Genomic DNA, 23,974 nt, shown 5'->3' on the forward strand with positions numbered 1-23,974 from the left:
GTATTTTATAATAAGCTATAGTCTTCAAAATGATGAATCTTTGTGATTTCAGATTACACTCAACTTTTTCAGGAAACACGATTAAAATCTAGAAAAAAGGGTTTGGGATCATTTAAATTTTGTTTTCAAAGGATTGTATTCTAGAGAAATCAGTGTAATGGTGTCATCTGCATCAAAACACATACATTTATTTGAACTGTAACGTTATTTGAACTGTAATTTTTTTCACATTTGCTTCTTAGCAGTATACTATTTATGGGATTGTTTCTCACATTCTGTTTTGTTCTTCATCTTTCTGGTAAAATCCTGCAGAGAACAGAATCTCCTCTTAGGAACATATTAAAAGCCTATAGATTGAAAATTCAAAGGACTTTTTTTTTTTTTTTTTTAAAGAATTGTATCACCTTAAGCATGCTTTGGCAAGATTTGAAGTTCTTTAAGTATGATTATGTGTAAAAGATGTTAGTATCATTCTCACAATTAATCATTGATCTTTCAGTATTTTTGAGCCCTTAGTCTTAGATTAGAATTTCTGAGCATGTGTTATACTGTATTTGGCATGTGTTGAAGCAGCTGTAAAAATTTGGGCTTTGGGGTTAGACTGACCCAGATTCAAATCCTGACATTGCCTCTTACTAGTTATGTGATCTTAGACAAATTATATGATTAGTTTCCGTGTCAGCTTTTTGTCTGTATAGTGGGGAGGATAGTACCTATGTCACTGGGGCTGTTATATAGATTGAGTGTAATTATTTGTGGGAAGTGTTTAGCTTGTATAAAATGATAGTTTTTATTATCTCTGACTTTTTTTTACCCTTCCCCTTGTCCTCATATTTCCCAATTTTTGATATTGCCATGAAATATGAAATACTATGTGATGTGAAATCTTGTGACACTTAAAATATTTTGAATCTGTTTTTAATGCTTATTGGAACATTATTGCATTTATTTTATTTTCGCATCTTTTTTTTCTTAGTCCAGGCCTCATTCAGGTTTAGATGGATTTAGGGATTTATGTTGGACATCGTAGTATAACTGTAAGGACCGTCACCATGATATTGCTAATAATACAATATGATGGCAGAGAGGGCTGTGCCAGTTAGGTTTTATTGCCCTGCATCTTGAAAATTCTCAATAAGTATTTACTATTTACCTCAGACTAGAAAATTGAAAACTTCATACTAGGTTTAAGGTGTGATTCACCTAGCTTTGACACTTTGAAGGCAGTGCAATATATTTCTATTCTTGACTTTCCCTTCTTTTTATTTTCATTAATTGTTTACTAGCCACACATTTTGAGTTTAAAGTTGTGGTTTTCGAATACAGATTCCAGGGCCTTACCTTTAGCGCCTCCATAAATGTGAAGGACTTCGTGCTTTCAATAGAGTGGTGCTTAATAGTGTATTTTTCCATTGATTGGGAGACTCAGCTAAGGTGACATTTTCTATGAGGCCAGCATTGGGCCAACAACCTTATAGTGTTGTATCAAATAGGGCTTACATTTCTCTGCATGTGGGGAAAATGGAAATAGTAGTGGCTTAATAAAATCCTTTTTCCCCCTTATATAACAAGAAGACTGGAGGTGGCAGCCTAGGTGCTGTCAGGCACCCAGGCTCCTAGTTTTTTCATGCGACCACACTTAGCAGGTGACTCTCCTTCTCATAGTTGGAAGATGGTTGTTCCACCTCTAGACTCATGCTTGTGTTCTAGTCCAGAAGAATATGGCAAAAGGACAAAGACACATGACAGCTGAGTTGGTTCTCTTTTAAAAGGCTTTCTTTCCTGGATGCCTTACTCAGTGACTTCCACTTCTATTTTACTGGCCAGAACTGTATAATTTGGTCATTTGCAAGGGAGACTGCGAAATGAAGCTTTAGCTGGACACATTATTACTTCAAACAAAATAGGTCAGGATTCTCTTACTAAAGAAGGGGAAGTTGTATGTTTGCTAAGCAACTAAGAATATTGGCCTCATTTTTTTTTTAAATGAAAATAGTCAAATAGGGTATTGCAAGTAAATAATTTAACCTGATGCATAGTAATCAGTTAATAAATGTTAGCTTTAATCTGAAGAGGTAGTTGCCTACCAATTAAGAGCATAGTGTTGAAACTCAGGTAGTTCTTATTTCTAGGCCCTACTCTGCCTAACTAACTGTATGACCTAAGTTTTACCTTAGTTACATTGCTTTACTTACATTGCCTTGTAAGACCATGAATACCTATCGCATGGGATTATTGTAATGATTAGATGAAAAGAAGAAATGTAAGTAAAGAAAGTGCTCAGCATAGACTTGGCGCACAGAATGGATGCTCAGTGAATGTTAATGTACATGATGGTAATGATGAAATAACACCCATGAAGACTGGGCTATTTCTGTGTGTGTTCTGCCCCAAACAAGATTTTTTTTCCTTGAAAATATACCCCACTATGTGATTAATTCATTCAGCAAATATTTATTGAGCTCCTGTTAAGTGCCAGGCACTGTTCTGGATGCTGGAGATAAAACAATGAAGCAAACACAAAAAATGCCTGCTTTCACAGAGTTTATAATCTAGAAACTCTAAAGAAGAAAAAGCAGGGAAAGGGGTTAGGGACTGCTAGGGGTGGAGGTGGGGTTTCAGTCTTAGGTCAGGGAAAACCTCACTGAGAAGGTGACAGTTGAGGAAAGACCCGAAGAAGGTGAAGAAGTGAATGATGTGGTTATCTGCAGGAAGTTTGTTCCAAGCAGAGGACAACAAGAGCAAAGGTTCTGAAGCAGAAGCATGCTAATGTGATTAAGGAATGCTAAGGAGGTTTGAGTTGAGGGCAGCTAGAGCAGAGTAAATCAGAAGGTGAAGAGACAGATAGGTGAAGAGGTAAGGTGAAGAGGTGAAAGGTAAGGTGGTATGGATGCTTGGTCCTGATTGTCAGGTTGTAAGTCGTTGTAGGAACTTGGCTTTTGCTTTGAGTAAGACTGAAAATCATTGCAGGGTTTTGAACAGAGATTTAACATGACCTGACTTAACGTTTTAAAACTCAGGCTGCAGGCTGGGCGAGGTGCCTCACCTGTAATCCCAGCACTTTGGGAAGCGGAGGCGGGTGGATCACATGAGGCCAGGAGTTTGAGACCAGCCTGGCCAACACGGTGAAACCCCATCTCTACTAAAAATACAAAAATTAGCTGGGTTTGGTGGTGCATGTCTGTAATCCCAGCTACTCGGGAGGTTGAGGCATGAGAATCGCTTGAACCCGAGTGACAGAAGTTGCAGTGAGCCGAGATGGCGCCACTGCACTCCAGCCTGGGTGACAGAATGAGACACTGTCTCAAAAACAAACAAACAAACAAACACCTCAGGCTGCAATATGAAGAATAGTTTTATAAGGGCACAAGGGTGGAAGGAGGTTATCCAGGGGAGAGAAGTAGTAGCGGAGATGGTGAGAAGTGGTCAGATTCTGGATATAGCCTATTTTTTGAAGTTAGGAGGATTTGCTGTTGGATTAGATGTGAGAGAAAGGGAAGATAAGATGATTCCAAGATTTTTGGCTAGAGCGTCTGGAAGAATGGAGTTGCCATCCGCTCAGATGGGAGATCACCAGAGTGAACAGGAGAGCGAGTGATGATTCATTGCAAAACCATCAGGCTGCTTGAATAATTACTTGAAGCATATGGTAGTGTCTTTATTTTCATCTTTGTATGGAGAGAATAGCATGATTTTTATGATGATGACTATTCTTACAGATGTTTTGCCAGTTAATTTTCAACATGACTCTGACAAGAGACCTTATTTAGAAAAGGGGTTAACAAAATTGTAAATTCTTATGTTTTGTGTGGTTCAGGTGACAATACTTTAGTCATCTTTCAAAACAAACAGCCTGGGCTAGTGCTTTTCTTTAGTGAATGCAAAACCTTACTAAAATATACTTTAAAATCTTTAGACTATAAGCCTATTATAGTGATGGCTGGGCACAATTTAGGAGAAAATGTGTTCATTTGATTTGATTCATTTCATTCGTTTTTTCCTGACAGGAATATCTACTTTTACATTATCTCTCTCTTTTTAAAAAAATTTATTTTTGAGGTGGGGTCTCGCTCTGTTGCCCAGGCTGGAGTGCAGCAGTATGATCATGGCTCACCTCTCCCTCCCAGGTTCAAGCCATCCTCCCACCTTAGCCTCCCAAGTAGCTGGGACTACAGGCGTGTGCCACCACACCCGGCTAATTTTTGTATTTTTTTGTAGAGACGGGGTTTTACCGTGTTGGCCAGGCTGGTCTCAAACTTCTCAGCTCAAGTGATCTGCCTGTCTTGGCCTCCCAAAGCGCTGAGACTACAGGTGGGAGCCACAATGCCCGGCCCTACGTTCTCTCTCTTAAATTTCTAAGTTTAGTAAAATGGAGAGAAACTGAAATTTTTTCTTAGTCCTGCTCATGCTTGGGCAGATCCTTCTCTGTCTCAAGAAGTAGAGTTACCCAGTTTGAAAGATTTAAGGAGAAGTTTCATCCATATTTTCTGCACATTAATTTATTCTGCTGTGTGACGTAGGCTAACGTTGGTTGCAGTTAAAGAACTAAGAGAGGACAGAAGAAGAGTGGAAGAAGTGAGGATGTAGGATGGGGCATTGAGGAGGCGTGCCAATGTGAAGTAGTGAAAGGCTGAATTAGGATGTTTTATTGCAAATTGTTTTAAATTTTCCATGGTGTTGGTATTCAGATTAGGCCAATGCTTAGTCGAGGGCATTAGGGAAGTAGCTATCACACTTTGACTAAACCATTCCTTTTGTTCTTTAAAAAAATTTTTTTTTCTAAAGCATCCTATTATAGCAGACTAAACCATTCCTAACAGATACCTTTTACCCGTATGTATGAATATTTATACTGAAGTAACAGTTTTACAAATAACTTTTGTTTTTGTTATGTGCAGTGTATACTGATATTTTCTATTTGATCCTATTTACATCAAGAAAAATGATGGTAAACCCAGTAAATGGTTAAACAACTGTATTAAGGAACCCTGCTTTGAAGAAGAGATGAAATATTTTTTATTTGTATCTCTAATCCTTCTATATTATTAGATTATTGCAAAATATTGGTGAATAGTTAAAATAATTATGATAAAACTTCTAGATATTCTTCCATATCTTATTTACATTATTAATTGCTATTTTCTGTGAAGTAAATTTTTTTCTAATGAGAGAACGTCATTGATTATTCTGAATTACTGTTGAAAGTAGTGAGTTTTTACCGCATTACCATAATCTTCTATGTTAGAACCTTAAAATATTTTTCAATTGCTGAAGATTATTTTGACATTTGTTTTGGGAAGATAATATGAAGATGGATGAAAGTGACTGTTAGCATAGAAGAACTGGAGCCTGCAAGTCCCTTTTTATCAATGGGTGTGGGAAACATTAGCATCTTGTCATTTGACCATTTGTTAAATCACACCAGAGCATAATATCTTGCTCATGAGAAGATTTGTTCATTAAGTGAATGAATCTTTGAGTGAAAGAAAGATACTTTAGTATCTAAACAATTATGATTGATAATACATATGTTTGGTGTTTTGTTATTAGTGAAATTGATTCTGTGTTTACTGATGACTAGAAAATAATAACTAAAGTTAAAATCAAACATTTCTTTATCTACATTTTTAACCCCAGCATGGTTTTGGTTTACATAGGACATGCTATTAATATATTTCAGGTTTTATGTATATAAGATAAATCAATCAGTATTAGATTATCCAGGGGTAGAATAGCTGCTTTGAGAACTAATACTGGTTAAAAAGAACACCACTGGATAGTACATTTGTAAAAATACTGTAAAGAATCAGTGAACACATCTGCATATTAGAAGATGTCTGTTATCTGGGACCAAAGGTACCTTGCAGAGGCCATGTTATGTCTCCTGTGACTTAAGAAATGCCTTTCTTGTAGATTTGTGACCAGCATGATTAGCTTCCTTCTCCTATTCTCTGGTGTTTCCAAGAGTCAGCCAGTGGCCTCTCACTGAAGGCAAGAGAAAGCAGTTAAACTTTCTTCAGGGCTTCTATGCAGAAATAATTAAGAGAGGATGGGATGTGAGAGGGAGGGAACTTAATGGCAAGCACTACCATTCTGTCTCTCTGTCTTACACACATAACAAAGGGAGCTCAGCCAAGAAGCAGATCAACTGCAAACTATTTCAATAGTAGCCTGTTGAATGATTTTTATCAAGTAATAAGTTAATGTTCCTAAACTGTTGTCAGAATTGTTTATGTACACTAGGGGATGATGTTACTGAATGCTAAATATGTTCTTTTCTTTTTGATTTCCTTTCTTTCGTTCTCTTTCTTTCTTTTTTTGTTTTTTTAGGCAAGGTCTCACTCTGTCACCCAGGCTGGAGTGCAGTGGTGTGAACATGGCTCACTGCAGCATTGACCTCCTGGGCCCAAGCAATCTTCCCACCTCAGCCTCCCCAGTAGCTGGGACTACAGGTGTGCACCACCATGCCTGGCTAATTTTTTTATTTTTCATTTTAGAGACGGGGTCTTGCCATGTTGCCCAGGCTGGTCTTGAACTCCTGGCCCCAAATGATCCTCCTGCCTCAGCTTCCCAAAGTGCTGAGATTACACATGTGAGCCACGACCCCCAGAAGTGTGTTCTTAAATATTGGGTTTTATTTTAAATTTTGCATTATGTGAGTTTTGTGCCATTACTTGTTTGTTTGGTTTTTGAGACAGAGCCTTGTTCTGTTGCCCAGGCTGGAGGGCAGTGGTGCAATCTCAGCTCACTGCAACCTCTGCCTCCCAGCTTCAAGCAATTCTTGTGTCTCGGCCTCCTGAGTAACGGGGATTACAGATGTGTGTGACGACACCCAGCTAATTTTTGTATTGTTTTAATAGAGACAGGGATTCGCCATGTTGGCCAGGCTGGTCTCGAACTCCTTGGCTCAAGTGACCTGCCCACCTCGGCCTCCCAAAGTGCTGGGATTACAGGTGTGAGCCACCGTGCCCAGCCCCGTGCAGAGTTTTTACTTAGTTTGTCAGAACTGTGATTTGGATTTATTCATGTTGGTGTTGTATGTATGGTTGTATTTATCCATGTTGGTGTTGCCTATGGTTGTGTTTATTGAGAGATTTTCAAATGGATTTAAATGTAACAAATTTTGTCGAATTATATAGTTATATGTGTAAATCATATATGTATATTTTTTATTTTGGATACAGAGTCTTGCTCTGTCACCCAGGCGGAGTGTGGTGGGGTGGTCTCGGCTCATTACAACCTCTGCCTCCTGGGTTCAAGCGATTCTCCTGCCTCAGCCTCCCAAGTAGCTGGGACTGCAGGCCTGCATCACCATATCCAGCTATATATATATATATATATATATATTTTTTTTTTTTTTTTTTTGTATTTTTTGTAGAGATGAGGTTTCGCCATGTGGCCCAGGCTGGTCTCAAACTCCTGAGCTCCAGTGATCTGCCTGCCATGACCTCCTGAAGTGCTAGGTCTATAGGCATGAGCCACCATACCCAGCCTCATGTTAAATTTTTAATGTTTGCAGCACATTAGTATTAGAAATGTGTTGGCACACTTGAAAGGATTTTTAAAAAACAGCTTTATTTTATTTTCTTTTACTTTTGAGATGGGGTCTCTCTCTGTCATTCAGGCTGGAGTGCAGTGGTGTGATCATGGCCCACTGCAGCCTCAAACTAACAGGCTCAAGTGATCCTCCCCGCCTCAGGCTCCATACTAGGTGGGACTACAGACGTGCACCACCACACCTGGCTTTTTTTTTTTTTTTTTTTTTGAGACAGGGTCCTGCTTTGTCATCCAGGCTGGAGTGCAGTGGCATGACCACAGCTCACTGCAGCCTCAACCTCCCAGGCTCAAGCGATCCTCCTACCTCAGCCTCCCTAGTAGCTGGGACTACACATGTGTGCCATCACGCCTGGCTAAATTTTGTATTTTTGTAGGGACGGAGTCCCACTATGTTGCCCAGGCTGATCTTGAACTCTTGGGCTCAAGCGATCCATCCACCTTGGCCTCCCAAAGTGCTGGGATTACAGACATGAGCTCCCGCCCTGGCCTGGCTAATTGTTTTATTTTTCATAGACAGGGTCTTGCCATGTTGCCCATGCGGGTCTCGAATTCCTGGACTCAAGCAGTCCTCCCGCCTTGGCCTCCCAAAGTGTTAGGACTACAGGCGTGAGTCATTATTTCTGGCCTATAACAGCTTTCTTGGGATATAATTCACACACCATAAAATTTATCCTTTTAAAGTGTACAATTCAGCATACTTACAGAGTTGTACAGCCATCACCATTAATTCCAGAATGTTTTCATAACTCCAAAAGAAACAATGTACAGTTGTCCCTCAGTATATGTGGGGGACTGGTTCCAGGACTCCCAAATTCATGCACACTCAAGTATACCCAAATTCATGCATACTCAAGTCCTGCAGTTAGTCCTGCAGAACCCTCATTGTGTGAAAAGTCAGCCCTCCATATATGTGAGTTTCTTATCCTGTGAATACTGTATTTTCCATCTGCATTTGATTGGAAATAATCTTTTTTTTTTTTTTTTCCCAAAATAGAGTCTTGCTCTGTTGCCCAGGCTGGAGGAAAGTGGCGCAATCTCAGCTCACTGTAACCTCCACCTTCCGGGTTCAAGTGATTCTCCTGCTTCACCCTCCCAAGTAGCAGGGACTACAGGCGCGTGCCACCATGCCCGGCTAATTTTTGTATTTTTAGTAGAGACAGGGTTTCACTATGTTGGCCAGATGGTGTTGATCTCCTGACCCCCTGTGATCTGCCCACCTTGGCTTCCCAAAGTGTTAGGATTACAGGCGTGAACCACTGCGCCCAGCCTGATTTTTGTATTTTTAGTAGAGGCAGGGTTTCTCCATGTTGGCCAGCCTGGTCTCGAACTCTGGTTTCAAGTGATCCGCCGGCCTCAGCCGCCTAAAGTGCTGGGATTACAGGCGTGAAACACTGTTCCTGGCGGAAAAAATCTTTATCTAAGTGGACTCATGCAGTTCAAGTTCACATTGTTCATGGGTCAACTGTACTTATTAGCTGTACTCCCCATTTCTCCCTCTTCAGACCCTGGTAACCACTAATCTACTTTCTGCTTCAATGGATTTTTATAATCTTGGTATTTCATATGATTGGAATCATACTATATATAGACTTTTGTGCCTGGCATCCCTTAGTATGTTTTCATAATGCAAACAGTGTTTTTAGGCATGTGTCAGTATTTGCTCCCTGGCTCATGTCCGTATAGCTCCAACTTTTTTTTTTTTTTTTTTTTTTGAGACAGAGTATCACTGTGTCTCCCAGGCTGGAGTGCAGTGGCGTGTTCTTGGCTCACTGCAACCTCTGCCTCCCAGGCTCAAATGATCTCCCGCCTCAGCCTCCCAAGTAGCTAGGACTATAAGTGCACACCACCACGCCCAGCTAATTTTTGTATTTTTTGTAGAGACAGGGTTTTGCCATGTCGCCCAGGCTGGTCTTGAACTTCTGGACTCAGGCGATCTGCTCACCTTGGCCTCCCAAAGTGCTGGGATTATAGGCATGAGCCACTGTGCCTGGCTATAACTCTGGCTACTTCCATTGTCTCATCTCCTCTGACTGACCCTCCTGCTTCCCTCTTTCACTTACGAGGTCCCTTATGATTACATTGGGCCCACCCAGACAATTTGGGATAATCTTCCCATCTCAAGATCCTTAACATCTGCAAGTCCTTTTTTGCCACATATGGTGACATTCACAGGCTTTGGGGATTAAGATGTACATTTTTGGGAGGCCCGTTATTCTACCTAATGCATGGATTTTAGATCTTTTATCATTATCCCACCATTCCCTAAGGCTTTGTTCTTTTTTTTTTCCCCTAGTCTGTTTTCTCTCTGTTGTTTAGATAGAGCAAACTGTTAATCTTGTCTTCAAGTTCACCAAATTTATCTTCTGTCATTTCCACTCTGCTATTGAGTCTGTCCAGCAAATGTTTTATTTTGATAATTGTATGTTTCAGTTGTATAATTTCCATGTGGTACTTTAAAAAGTAAGTTCTGCTTCTTTGCTGAGATTTTCTGTTTTTTATTTGTTTCAAAAGTTTTTTTTTTTTTTTTTTTTGAGACAGTGTCTCACTCTGTCACCCAGGCTGGAGTGCAATGGCACAATCTCAGCTCACTGCAACCTCCGCCTCCCAGGTTCAAGTCATTCTCGTGCCTCAGCCTCCCGAGTAGCTGGGAGTACAGGCACGCACCACCACACCCAGCTAATTTTTGTATTTTTAGTAGAGATGGGGTTTTACCATGTTGGCCAGGATGGTCTCGATCTCCTGACCTCGTGATCCGCCTGCCTCCCAAAGTGCTGGGATTACAGGCGTGAGCCACCATGCCTAGCCTGTTTCAAAAGATTTTGTAGTCGTTTGTAGAAGCACTTTTATGACGGCTGCTTTAAAATTCTTTTCAGATAATTCCAACATCTGATTTATCTTGGTGTTGGCATCAGTATGATCGTGCGGTCGTCTTTTTTCTTTTCTCATTCACGTGTGCTTTTCCTGGTTCTTGGTATGACATGTCATTTTTTTTTTATTGTACCTTGGACATTTAGGTTATTATGTTAGGAGACTTTTTTTTGTTTTGTTTTTCTTTAATGAGACAGGGTCTTGCTATGTTTCCCAGGCTGGTCTCTAACTCCTGGCCTTAGATGATCCTCTTGCTTCAGCCTCCTGATTAGCTAGGATTACAGGTGCATGCCACTGCACCTGGCTGAGACTCTTGATCCTACTTAATTCTTCTCTTTTAATAGGTAGTTACCCTATTTAAGTTTAGTGTATAGCTCTTGTCCTACTTTTGTGAGCTGTAATCCTATGGTAATTCAGTTTTCAGATCTCTTGGAATGCTATTTTTTTTCTGTTTTATTCTTCTGGCACCTCTAGAACTCCCGTTCTATCTCTGCAGCTGCCTGGGCTGACCTGTGGATGTGGGGCCCTGGCTTTGCTGCTGCTAAGGGCAGATTGGCTTGACATTGCCACATGTGTGGGGTAGACACCTGGCTGGCGCTGTGGAGAATCTGGCCTGCTACTGTTTCAGGCATAGTGTGGAGACCCTGCTGATGCTGGGGAGGACTGGGTTCACCACTGTCCTGGATGGGGACTGGAAAATGTATCTCTCCGCTAGGTCTCTGCTGAGCTGCCCCTTTCATAGACTGTTGGCCAGAGAGAGCAGAGTTTTCTCATTTATTTATTTGTTTTTATCTGCCTTATCCATCCATTTGTGGTGTTCATTCCAGTTTACAAGCCTCTCTGGTGTCCAGTCTGGGATATTTGGGAGATAAAGGGAAAACCCAGTGAACTTACTGTGGTGTTTTCTTGAAGTCTTGAGATCCCTAACTAGTCTACCTCTCTCTTTCTACCTTTCAGAGCCCTCTTATGATTGTTTGTTGAATTATTTTTAGGCTATTTAATTGTATTTGGAGGAGAGGAGTGAGGAAATGTGAGCCTATGCCATTGTATCCTGGAACTGGAATACTAGCAGTTTTGACATTTTTTTTTGCACTGGTATTTATTGGCAGTACATATGAAATGGTTGAGGCTTTTGTTTTAACTGACACTCTTTAGAGCATTTTTCTGTATCTGTTATGCGCTGTAGGAACAAGATAAGGATTACTCATGTTTAAATTGTATGGGAATTAGAAATGTCATGTTTTTATATATCCATCTACTTATTTACTCTTTTATGTATTTGTTTTTAGGGAGTGGAGCAACTGCTGTAGTCCAGGCAGCTTATTGTGCCCCTAAAAAGGAGAAAGTGGCAATCAAACGGATAAACCTTGAGAAATGTCAAACTAGCATGGATGAACTCCTGGTATGCACATCTTATACTTCTGAAATGGAGAGATATACTCATATATTCACATTACAATGGGAAATAACTTGAAGTTTTTGATTTGTTTCTTTTTAAAAAAAGTTTATGATTTCTTCATTAATAAATAATATTCATTGTAAAATTTATAAAGTCTGGATAAGTAGAAAAAAATCAGTTATAATATTCTTACTCTGAGACTAACATTTAATATGTAACCTTTCAGAGTGAACATTTGAATATATTTGTATTTTTATGATAATGTGGTCAGATACTTGCTCTTTTCATATAATAATTTGTCATAGAACTTTTTCTGTGTCTGTAAATATGGATCAGTATCATTTACAGTGTGTTTATAGTATTCTGTTGAATAGACCACGCTTTATTAACTATGATATTTGCTAATTACTTTGTTTCCTCTTTTTTATTGTTATAAACAATGCTTGCTTCTCTATTCCCTTAAAATAATACCATGGAATTGTGATTCCTGGGTCAAGTGGAATATCCTTTGAAAGGCTCTGGCCTTTTATCATTCTAATGCTGGATATAAGACAAGAGATAGAATGACCCCCAAGCAGCATTAGCTTCTTCAAAGGCTAGGGAAAGGAAGAAGAAAGGGAAGTCCCAAGCAATAGCTGTAAGAATGTTCTGTGACATTAAAATGTAACCATACAGGGATTGTATTGTATTTCTTTTATGCATTGTGCTACCCAGAATAGTTTTAAGTATATAGTAAGTGCTCAGCAAGGGAAATCAGTTTTTAAAATTACTTATTATTGTTTCAAAATTTTCAGTTTCTTTGGCTTAATGAAAATAATAATACTTGCTTTGGATACCTTTTGAGGTTTTTTTTGAGGCTCAAATGATACAGTATTTGAAGACTCTAAACTGCCATACAAATGTGAACTAATATTGTTACTTTATTAAGTAATTTCTTTAAGAGCATATACAGCTAGTGCTAGAAAGGTGGGGTATTAGAACTGGAGTGACCTGCCCATCCAGAAGTTTTTTTCACTGTCCCAAATTGTATTTTATTTCTGGTGGTGTCTGTACTGAGTATTAGGGAATAATTGGAATTAAAGAAAAAGAGGTAATGGAATTATATATTGCATAATATATAATTATATATGAGATGGACGAGACAAATGTATTTCTTTAGGAATTGGTAATGTACGAGCAGGAGCTGAAGGAGTGGGCTACTGGAATGATCTTGAGCCATCTTTGGTGAGAGAATGCATACTTCGAAGGAAATGCTGATCGAAATCTTATTTTAAGATCTTGGATTGATACATACCATAATACTTTAGAGCACCATTTGGACACTTGAACTGCAGTGATGATAAAAGAAGTCGATAAACTGCGAACTAATTCTGTTAAAGAAAAACAACAATTTTAACCTACATATTAAGACTAGAATTTGGGAAGTCCAGTATGAAGACCTATAATTTGCCAGTTAGTTAATCCATAAGGATAGAGTAAAATGAATGAAAGTCTTATTATTTACTGCTTCATGATTAAGCTGAGGCTCAAAGTTTAAATAACTTAAGTTCACTCGATGATAATAGCAAACATCTTTCAGTGCTAGGTACTTCAGTGTACTTTAACCTCACACACATCTCCATGAGCTAAGTAGTAGCTGTTTTCTAGATGAAGGAAGTAAATCATATAATAAGTGATAGAGTCTGGATTAAAAATCAGGTCTTTCTGACTTAAGTCTATTATTGTCTGCTTAGTATAGTACTAACAAAATGATTATAATCTTAGTTCAAAAGTAGAAAGAACATTTCTTTTTTTTTTTTTTTTTTTTTGGTTTTCTTTGAGATGGAGTCTCGCTCTGTCTCCCAGGCTGGAATGCAGTGGCGCGATCTCGGCTCACTCTGTCCTCCGCCTCCCAGGTTCAAGCAATTCTCCTACCATTGCTTGAACATTGATCGCACCATTGCATTCCAGCCTGGGCAACAGAGTAAGACTCCATCTCCGAAAAAAAAATTGAATACGACTTACACATATAACTATATAATTCGACAGAATTTGTCTTCATTACATTTAAATCCATTTGGAAATCTCTCACTAAAGCGACACAAAGACAACCATAGGCAACACCAACATGGATAAATCCAAATCACAGTTATAACAAACTAAGTAAAAACTCTGCACAGGGCCAGGCACAGTGGCTTACACCTGTAATCCCACCACTTTGGAAGGCCAAAGCCTTCCAAACTCCTTGAGCCAAGGAGTTTGAGACCAGCTTGGCCAACATGGCAAAACCCTGTCTCTATTAAAACAAGAAAAAATTAGTTGAGTGTGGTGGTGCACGCCTGTAATTCCAGTTACTCAGGAGGCCAAGGCACAAGAATCACTTGAACCTGGGAGGCAGAGGTTGCAGTGGGCCAAGATTGTGCCACTGCACTCCAGCTTGGGTGACAGAGCAAGACTCTGTCTCAAAAAACAAACAAGAAACAGCACAAAACTTATATAATGCAAGATTTAAAATAAAATCCAATATTTAAGAACCTGCTGCTAGGGGCGGTTGCTCACGCCTGTAATCCCAGCACTTTGGGAGGCTGAGGCAGGAGGATCACTTGAGGCTAGGAGTTCGAGGTTAGCCGGGGCAACATGGTGAGACCACGTCTCTAAAATGAAAAATAAAAAATTAGCTCGGCATGGTGGTATGTGCCTGTTATTGCAGCTACTTGGGAGGCTGAGGTGGGAAGATTGCTTGAGCCCAGGATGTTGATGCTGCAGTGAGTCACGTTCATGCCACTGCACGCCAGCCTGGGTGACACAGAGTGAGGCCCTGTCTCAAAAAAAAAAAAAAAAGTCATTTGAAAGAAAGGGGAGGAAGAGAGCTTCTAATTGCGAAAATGGAGGACTTTGTGGAAATGTTTGTGGCCTGGGCCACCAGGGCTGTGTAGACTTTAAACAGGCATAGATAGCAAGTCTGCTTGGCAGGGGTTTAAAATCAGGAAAGAATAGTAGACAGCCTAGAAACCATAAAGAAGAAATAATAAGTGAAAAAATTAGGATTTTATTTGATAGGAAATATTGATTAGCTACAGAAATAGAGGCAAGTGTCTTTGAAGATTTTTCTTTTAAAGGGAAGTGACTTCATTAGAACTGAGTTTTAGGAAGTTTAGTTTTATAATACTTTTTAAAACATAACAGCTTTATTGATATAAAATTCATGTATCATAAATCTACCCTTTAAAAATATATAATGCTATGATTTTTAGTATATTCGCAAAGTTGTGCAACCATCACCACTATCACCCCAAAAAGAAACTCCATACCCATGACCACTCATTCTTTATTCTTTCCTCCCCTCAGCCCTAGGCAATCACTAATCTACTGTCTGTCTGCATAGATTTGCCTATTCTGGACATTTCATATAAATAGGTTCATACAATATGTGGCCTTTTGTGTCTGGCTTTCATTTAGCATGTTTCCAAAGTTCATCCATATTGTAGCATGTATCAGTTCTTTTTTCCTTTTTTATTGGTGAATAACAGTCCATTATATAGATATACCACATATTGTTTGTCCTTTCATCAGTTGTTGGGCATTTGGGCTGTTTCTACTTCTTGGCTTTTATCAGTAATATAGTGATGAACATCTGTGTGCAAGTCTTCATATGTACATTTGTGTTTTATTATCTTGAGTATATACCTAAGAGTGGAATTGCTGGGTAATATGGTAACTCTGTGTTTAACTTTTTGAAAAACTGCCAAGCTATTTTCCAAAGTAGCCGTACCATTTTACATTCCCACCAGCAATATATGAGCTTTTCAGTTTCTCTATATCCTTACCAATACTTGTTATTGTTCATCTTTTTTTGTCATAGCCATCCTAGTAGATTAGTTCTGTAATATTTGGCAAAGTGAATTGCAAAGGAGTAAGACATCAGTGGCAAAGAGACTAGTTGGTAGGCTTTGCTGTAGTCTAGACCAACAAACCAACAACTTTATAAAACTTTGAAAATAAGACCCTCACTAAGAGAGATACATTCCATCATTACCTGGTATTTAAAGATATATATTCATAAATATTATAACTGAAACATTTTCATATTATATAGAATATACTCTCATTTTCTATCCTATTTATTCATCTTTTTAAAATACAATCCACTAAATTTATTTCATGACCCACATAGATTACAACACATAGTTTGAGGTACACTGTGCTATACAGAGATATCGAGACTCTAAATTCAGGCAGTGATGGTGGTAATGGAAAGGAAAACACAGATTTCCTGGATGGAAAATACATTAGTAGTAGAATGAGCACTCAGTTAAGGCAGAGACTTTATTTTGTTTATCCTATATGAATGAATGAATAAATTAACATTATTTGGGTGTGTGAAATGGAGGAAAACTGACTACATTTAGGGAATTAGAAAACCAGAAAGTAATGGTAGAAATGATGGTGAGTGAGTTTCACGAAGGAATAAAAAGTTACCATTAGAAAAAAAAGGCTTCAGAAAGCTTGAGGTGGAGAACTAAATAGTTCAAACAAAAAATCTGGCTCTAGCAGAGAATAAAAGATTTTCAAGAAAGCAGTTTCATTAGAAGGGGTGGAATTCACTTTATTTATTTATTTTATTAATTTATTTTTTAAATAGAGGCGGAGTCTCACTCTGTTGCCCAGGCTGGTCTCAAACTCCTGGGCTTAAGGGATCCTCCTACCTTGGCCTCCCAAAGTGCTGGGATTATAGGTGTGAGCCACTGTACCTGGCCCAGGAATTCACTTTATAGGTGGTTGAGGAAGCTGCTGGGTAATTTAAGTCAGTATTCATATACCACTCTTGTGAATCATTTATATATTTATTTTTCTCTTTGAAAGGAGGAAAGGATAACTCTACTGGTAGTTAAGGTACGAGAAGATTCCCCCTTCCCCCTTTAAAGGAATAGAAGGCAAGAAAAAGAATATTTAAGCCCCTTTTCATCTTTGAATTTTGTGTTTTTTTGATAGTCTTTTGCTAGAAAACCCTTTGTAGTACTCCCCTTTTCAGATTAAAGCTCAAAACCCTTAGCTTAACATTTAAGACCTTCCACAATTTGACCCTAACTCTTTGCATTGTCACTCTCTCATGTGATTTTTCTTTCCTTCACCTTCCCTATCAGTTAGTCACCAAATCCTATTGTTTGTACCTCTCTATTATTATCTCTTGACTCTTCCCTTTTCATTCATACTGCCACTAACTTTTTTAACCTTTTATTTTGAAATAGCTTAAAACTTACAGAACAATTACAAAAGTAGTACAGAGTTTCCTTATGCTATCCACCCAACTTGCCCTAATATTAATATAACCGTAGTACAGTAATCAGAACTGATAAATTAGCTGTTTATCATTTCTCCATCATCTCTCACTCACATGGTGGCAACAGCTTAAACAGAAGCTTTGTCTCCAGTCTTGTCTTCTTCATTGATTTTCTATGTGGTATCCAAGGGTGATTTATGAAAATGTATAATATAGTTAAACCTTTGATATCTTTCCGTTGCTGTTAGGATGAAGCCTGATTTTTAAATATACTTTCAAAGTCCTTTATGATCTAGTCCCAGGTAATTAAACAATCAACAATCTTAAAAACCTACTTACCTTTCCTGTTGCAGTGTTAATGCAGGAAACTTCCAAGCCTTCCATGTTATGACTCCTATTTTTTAATGTGCCTCTCCAATGAAATCATGTAGTGTCTAGTACTTCCCCTGTCAAGCTGTTTATTATTCTGTATTGTAAAGTAGTATTTGTCTAACTTCTTTACCAAACTGTAAGTTTCATGAGGACTCCCCATGGTGATCGAGTACCTAGCACTATACCTGGCACGTAGTAGGGATTATAGTAGGTGCTTAGTATTGTTAATATGTGTTGAAAACATGAATTTCTTATGCTAGACAGATTTACTCATTGGATGTCTTAGGTATGTCATCATTTATGAAAATCATATGTACCTATCATCTTGTACTGTTATTTCTCCCCATCCTATAGAATTAAACATGGTTCCCACCTATTCTGTAAAGGCTTTTTTTGATCACACTTGCCTACCTTAATTGTTCTTTCCTATAGATTCTTATAACATTTATCTTTTTTTCCTTTATGCTGTTTCTCAGCAGAATCATCTTGCAACATTAACATCTTTACTACTCATTTGGTACCTATATGCTCTCTTATCTGTTTCCTCTTGTATGTACTTACCTTATCCTTGAAATTCTGTGTAACTGTGTTAGTAGCAAGGTGCTTACTTTAGTTCTTTCTTCCTTTTCTTTCATATTTACTTAGCTTTTAGTACAGAAGACCGTGCTGGTGACTTTGGGGTTGCAAGATATGTATGGCAAGATCCTTGCCATAAAGGAAGTTGCATTCAAGTAAAGATGATGAGAAATTGAAAGTTAGCATTTATTGAGTACTCCTTATCAGTCAGGGATTATGGACGACTTTCACACAGTTGATCTTATTGAACAAATCCCAAGGGCATAGGGCAGGTACATTAATAGGTGGAAAGCCATATAAAGTGCTGTAGTGTTTCATTCATTCAACAAATATTTATTGAAGGTGTACTCTGTGCCAGGCACAATAATATGTGCTAAGAACAGTTTTAGTTCTCACTGAGCTTACAGTTTTGTGGGGGATGTCAAAAGAAATAGGTAATTATAGTGTAGTCAGATAAGTTCCACAGTGATTGAGAATCTACTTTTGAGTACTTGCCTTCATGGAGCTCTCAGCCTAGAAGGGAGAGACAGACAGATAAGCACACAATGTACTATCCAATATTTTATGTACCATGATGGGAGGAGACATACAGGATGCTTGGAAGCTAAGAGAAGGAGCATCTAACTAAACCTGGGAAGCTGGGAGGAAATTTTGTCTAGACTGAGATCAGAAGGAAGAATTGGAGTTAGCTAAGCAGAGATGATAGGGGAAGTGTATTTGAGGCTGAGGCACAATAGGGTTAAATGTCCAGAGTTAAAAGAAGCAGGTAAACAGGGCCCTGATCACACATGGCTTTATAAGGCATTTTGTCATACCAAATCTAGTTTAAAATCATAAGCTGAGATAGAGTAAGCTTAGATTTTTGGCTCAGATTTCTACTCTGGATTTAGTTTTTTACGTTGTCCTGTTTCAGTTTGTTTCTCTTTAGTGTGAGAATTATTTCACAAAAATGGAATGAAGTAATATTTTGCAAAGAAAAAAAATTCCTACACAAACTATAAAAAAAACCCTGTTTATTAGTTAATGTCTTTTATAGCTATAAAACCAGATTTCCCAAGATGGTTCTTCAAGGGCACCTTGAAGCAAAAATATATGTCCCAAAGGAGGCCTCCTGGAGTGTTGTGCCAGGGTGTGTTAAATAGTGTGCTTCTAGTTTGAAAGATTACTAGTGTAATGAGTGGAGGAAGTTGAGTCAGAATGGACTGAGGGAGACAAAGTGGTTTTATTGGTTTAACCCTTCTTGAAGAAATCAGAGCCATGGAGATCCCAGAAAGGTGTGACAGAGTCTTGAGATTTCAAAATCTGGATTTGCTAACTCACAACATTTGTTTTAGGCTTGCATATAATGAATTATTATGTTTTCTCTTCTTTGTAGAAAGAAATTCAAGCCATGAGTCAATGCCATCATCCTAATATTGTATCTTACTACACATCTTTTGTGGTAAAAGATGAGCTGTGGCTTGTCATGAAGCTGCTAAGTGGAGGTGAGTAGAGTACAAGGAAATGCTATAAGTACCATGGTTTGAAAAGTTAATAAAAGTTTCCTTCTTTTCTATCCTGATTTCGTTTTCATGGACATTTGCATTTGAGGAGATACTGAAAATATAGTATTTGCTGAAGATGCTAATCTATGAGCCAAGACAGTTTTCACACATTGCATTTGATTCATTTTGTTGTCATGCTGCTTAAATCTCTCTTAATTTTTTTTAGAGACTGTCTGGCTCTGTCACCCAGGCTGGAGTGCAGTGGTGCAATCATAGCTCACTGCAGCCTCAAAACTCCTGGGTTCAAGTGATCCTCCCATCTCAGCCTCCCAAGTAGCTGAGACTATAGGCATGTACCACCATGCTCAGTTACTTTTATCATTTAATTTAATATAATTTTTTTTTTTTGGAGATGGGGTCTCACTATGTTGCCCAGGTTCATGTCTTAACTCCTGTCTTCAAGCGATCCTTCCACCTTGGCCTCCCAAAGTGCTGGGATTACAGGTGTGAGCCATTGTGCCTGGTCTAAATCTCTCTTAATTTAGGATGCTTCCTTCTTGCTTCCTCCCTTCCATGATGTAAACTTACTGAAGAGTCTAGTCCAGTTATCTTGTAGAATATGCCATATTCTGGATTTATCTAAGTATTTCTTCTTGGTGGTATTTAACTTGATCTGTAGTCCTCTATTTCTTGTATATTGAAAATTAGATCTAAAGGCTTGATTAAATTCAGGTTAAATATTTTGCAGGAGGATACTTCTTGGTGATGCTGTGTATTTCATATTGCATTACATCAGGAAATATTTGCTATCTGGTTGAATCTTTAATAGTGATGTTAGTTTTGTTTGCTTAAGATTAGGACAGCCAGGCCTCTCCATGGAAAAGGTAACATTTCCCCCTTTGTAGCTAGCAAGCAATCTGTGAGATGATACTTTGTGAGTATCTAGTTCTCCATAAGTCTTTTATCTTAATGATTTTCACATTCGTTGTTTGAATCCTTGTTTGAGTCAGTTATTTCATCAGGGGTTGTAAAACGGTGATTTTTCTTACGGCATCATTTCTTTTATATTTATAAACTGACATCCTTCTATGAAGAACTTTTCCTTATCAACTGGGACACTGATTAATCTGTACTCTAGTTCCTACTGAAAAGGCAAGATAAATAATTGAGTCTTTTTTAAGGATCAAGTTTTAGTGTAAAATGTTGGTTTAGTAATCATCTCCAGTGGTAGCAACTGAGAGGGTTTAAAAATTTTCCTTTTTCCAGTTGGGTAGGGCCTTCACTTTTTCAAGTATTATTATAGACCCAAGGATTTTTACGTATTCAGTGTCTTTCCATCAGTTATACTCTATTCTTTTTGATATGCAGGTTGTCCAAAATTTGTCAGGGGGAGCCCTTTTAAAGTTACTCTTGTGTCCTCTTGACGTGAACCCATCAGTCTTTCATTACATCCTTAACTTTATAATTCAAGATTCCCAAGGGTTATATTTGTATTCATTTTCCCAGACCCTGAATCAGCCAATACTCTAATGAGCTTTGGTATTTTTTGCTCGGGAATGGTACTTAGAAAGCATAACTTGGATGCTTGGAGTGCTCATTACTACTTCATTGCTTCCAGAGCTTGGAAATATATTAAAAATAAAATTATAATTTGACATCAATACAAGTTTCCAATACAAGTTTAATGTCATGGACTTTTTAAGCTTGAATCTCTTTTCCTTTACACAGAAAATCTTGGTACCCAATATTAACATAATTACTTAAGTGCTTTATCTTGCAGTATATATACAAGTATTTCTACTTTATTCTTAGAATAAAATATAAATATTGCTGATTGCAAACTGTGAAACCTTGGCATGTATAGATCGAACATTTTGTTTTGGTTACCCAAAAGCTCATGCCATTTGGTAAATTAGTCATTTTGCCAAGGCATGGATTTGAATCACATGGCAAGACTTGTAGGACTAGTTAGTGATGGAGCCACACTGGCCTTCCTATCACTGTGCTGGTTTTTGCTTGCATGTGTATTTTGTGGGGGAGTATGATTTTTCATCTTAGAATGTAGAGTTACAGAAAGGATAATCCATATTTGCTTAGTTTGCAATTTTATTGCTGTATCTCACTGAACACCATACTTCCCCAGAGAGACTATAAACAACATAAGGCTTTAGAATTAAATTTCAGTTTTTCTACTTAGCAATTGTATGTTATTGGGAAAACTCTTTCAGCTCTTTGAAACTCTTTACTTGTCTGTTAAATGTGGGGATACCTTTCTGCATTTCAGGGTATTGATGAGGAGTAAATGAGATGACACATGTAAATCATCCACCACTGTGCTGACATTTAATAGGTGCACAAGAAATTTTAGTCATTAATAGTAATAAGCCCTTGCTATTTGATGCTTTTCAGTGTAGCCAGAATCACCTTTTTGTTTCAATCCCATTAGTGACACACTGGAGAAACTGGATTGCTTTGTTAAAGGCCCTGTTCATATGATGGTTGGAAGCCTTGCTAACACCAACCACCTTTCAAGATGGTGGTCAAGCATGGTTCTTTCAGTATGGAGAGATATGGGAGTATTAGGTAATACTGTATCTTTCGTTATTGATCACCTATAGCATAATTTTCTTTATTTGTAATTTACAAGAATATGTAATACAACATTTTTAATGTTTTGCAAAAAAGTCCTCTGATGAATGGGAATAAATTGTCTGCTTAATTCTCTCGTCCATACCTGTATGCCAGCCTATGCTTTCTGCTACTCCTAAGCAGAACGACTTTTTTTTTTTTTTTTTTTTTAAGAATTCCTGTTCCTCTCTCAGTGAGTATATGTCTTGATCATAGAAGGGGCAGGACATGTAGATGGAGATGGATGGGATGTCTTTTAAATGTAGCTCTTTGTCCCTCTTGGTCTTAAGTTTTCTGGGACATTACCCAATTTTTCTAGCCTAGCACTCAGCAGATTTCCTGGAGGATAATTTTCAAATATGTTCCAGTTAGTCATAACTCTTTTTATAAGTGCTTATATTTTTATGAGTCAACATGATCATTACATCTAAACCTTTTAAATATTAAAAATTTTGCATTTTTTAGGAAAATGAAATCTTTTGTTGTTATAAAATGAATAAACATTTAAACTGAGATGAAACATTAGGCAACATTTAGAAAACAAAAGTTAGAACTAAGCACAGCTTAAATTTTTTTTTTTTAAACAGGAGGAAGATGTGTCAGGATTATAGCTTAATTAAAATGCCATTCATCAAATACTTATTGATCTCCAGTACATTGGTGAATAAAGCTATCAGATCCTTGCTCTTGTGGGCTATGGGAACAAATTCCAGGAGAACTTAACCTTATTGAGGGAGAACAGTTGGAGTGAGATTAACTAAAACTTGCCTCTGGAGGTGAAGTCCAACTGAGATCTAAAGAATAAGTAATAGTTGGCTGGGTGAGGTGGCTCATGCCTGCTGTCCCAGTGCTTTGGGAGGCTGAGGCGGAAGGATTGCTTTAGGCCAGGAGTTCAACAGCCCAGCCTGGGCAACATGGCAAGACCCTGTCTCTACCAAAAATAAAACAATTAGCTAAGCTTGTACATGTAGCCCTGGCTACTTGGGAGGCTGGAGGATAGCTTGAGGCCAGGAGTTTAAGGTTACGGCAAGCCATGATCTTGCCACTACAGTCTAGCCTGGGTGACAGAGTGAGACTCTGTCTCTAAAAAAAAATTAAAAATTAAAAAGAATAATAATTAGCCAGGTGAAATGGAGGCTGGAGTTAGTACTGGGGAAAGATGGGAGATGTGATCCAGCTAGAGAGAATACTGTGGAAACGGGGATGGAGACAGGATGGAGTGTGTATGTCTTGAGAACTGACAGATTCACAGCTGGAGCAGAGAGAATGAGAGAAGAGGACTATTGGTAGAGGCTTACTGATAAGCAAAGACTCCCAAAATTAAAAAATATAAATAACCAGAGTTAACAGAAATATGTATAGGGTACCTTCTTTCATATCACCTTTTTAGTCAGAATATTGAAAACAAAAGCATAGTTTTGATTTAGGAACGTTGTACTGATGTAGAATTTAATAAGCTAATTAAATCATAAAATGAATGGTGAGTGTCACTCTTACGCCACCAACCAGGTGTACATCCTGGTTAAAATAAGTTTAATTGTGTCAATATTATAATCATTTAATGATGCTTCATTATAACTGTAATATTCCTATCTTTGCTAATTAAAACTGTCATGTTGAATGCTGGGATTTATTACTACAGGAAGTTAAGCTTTAGAAGTTAGAAGCACTTTTGGTATAAATAGCTATTTCCAGTTTATTAGCACCAAACTGCAAACGTAAGCTTTTTAGAAATCAAAGTAATTAAGAAAACTGAGAGGAAAAAAAAGGTACCTGTAGTACTTAAAGGGAGTAAGTGTAGAAATGTAGAAATGTAATGTAAATTCACTG

At 38.0% G+C, this 23,974-nt stretch overlaps 1 protein-coding gene across 1 annotated transcript in view; it reads left to right on the forward strand.

Moving 5' to 3' along the window:
- Positions 1-23,974, forward strand: part of OXSR1 (oxidative stress responsive kinase 1) — a 91,947-nt gene that overhangs the window by 6,103 nt on the left and 61,870 nt on the right. Inside the window, exons 2-3 of the mRNA XM_004033859.5 lie at positions 11,715-11,827; positions 19,408-19,516. Coding sequence (XP_004033907.2) covers positions 11,715-11,827; positions 19,408-19,516 — 222 coding nt within the window. The remainder of the gene's footprint in view (positions 1-11,714; positions 11,828-19,407; positions 19,517-23,974) is intronic.

The sequence above is a fragment of the Gorilla gorilla genome, chromosome 2, assembly GCF_029281585.2.
Source record: "Gorilla gorilla gorilla isolate KB3781 chromosome 2, NHGRI_mGorGor1-v2.1_pri, whole genome shotgun sequence".
In the NCBI taxonomy this organism is placed as follows: Eukaryota; Metazoa; Chordata; class Mammalia; order Primates; family Hominidae; genus Gorilla; species Gorilla gorilla.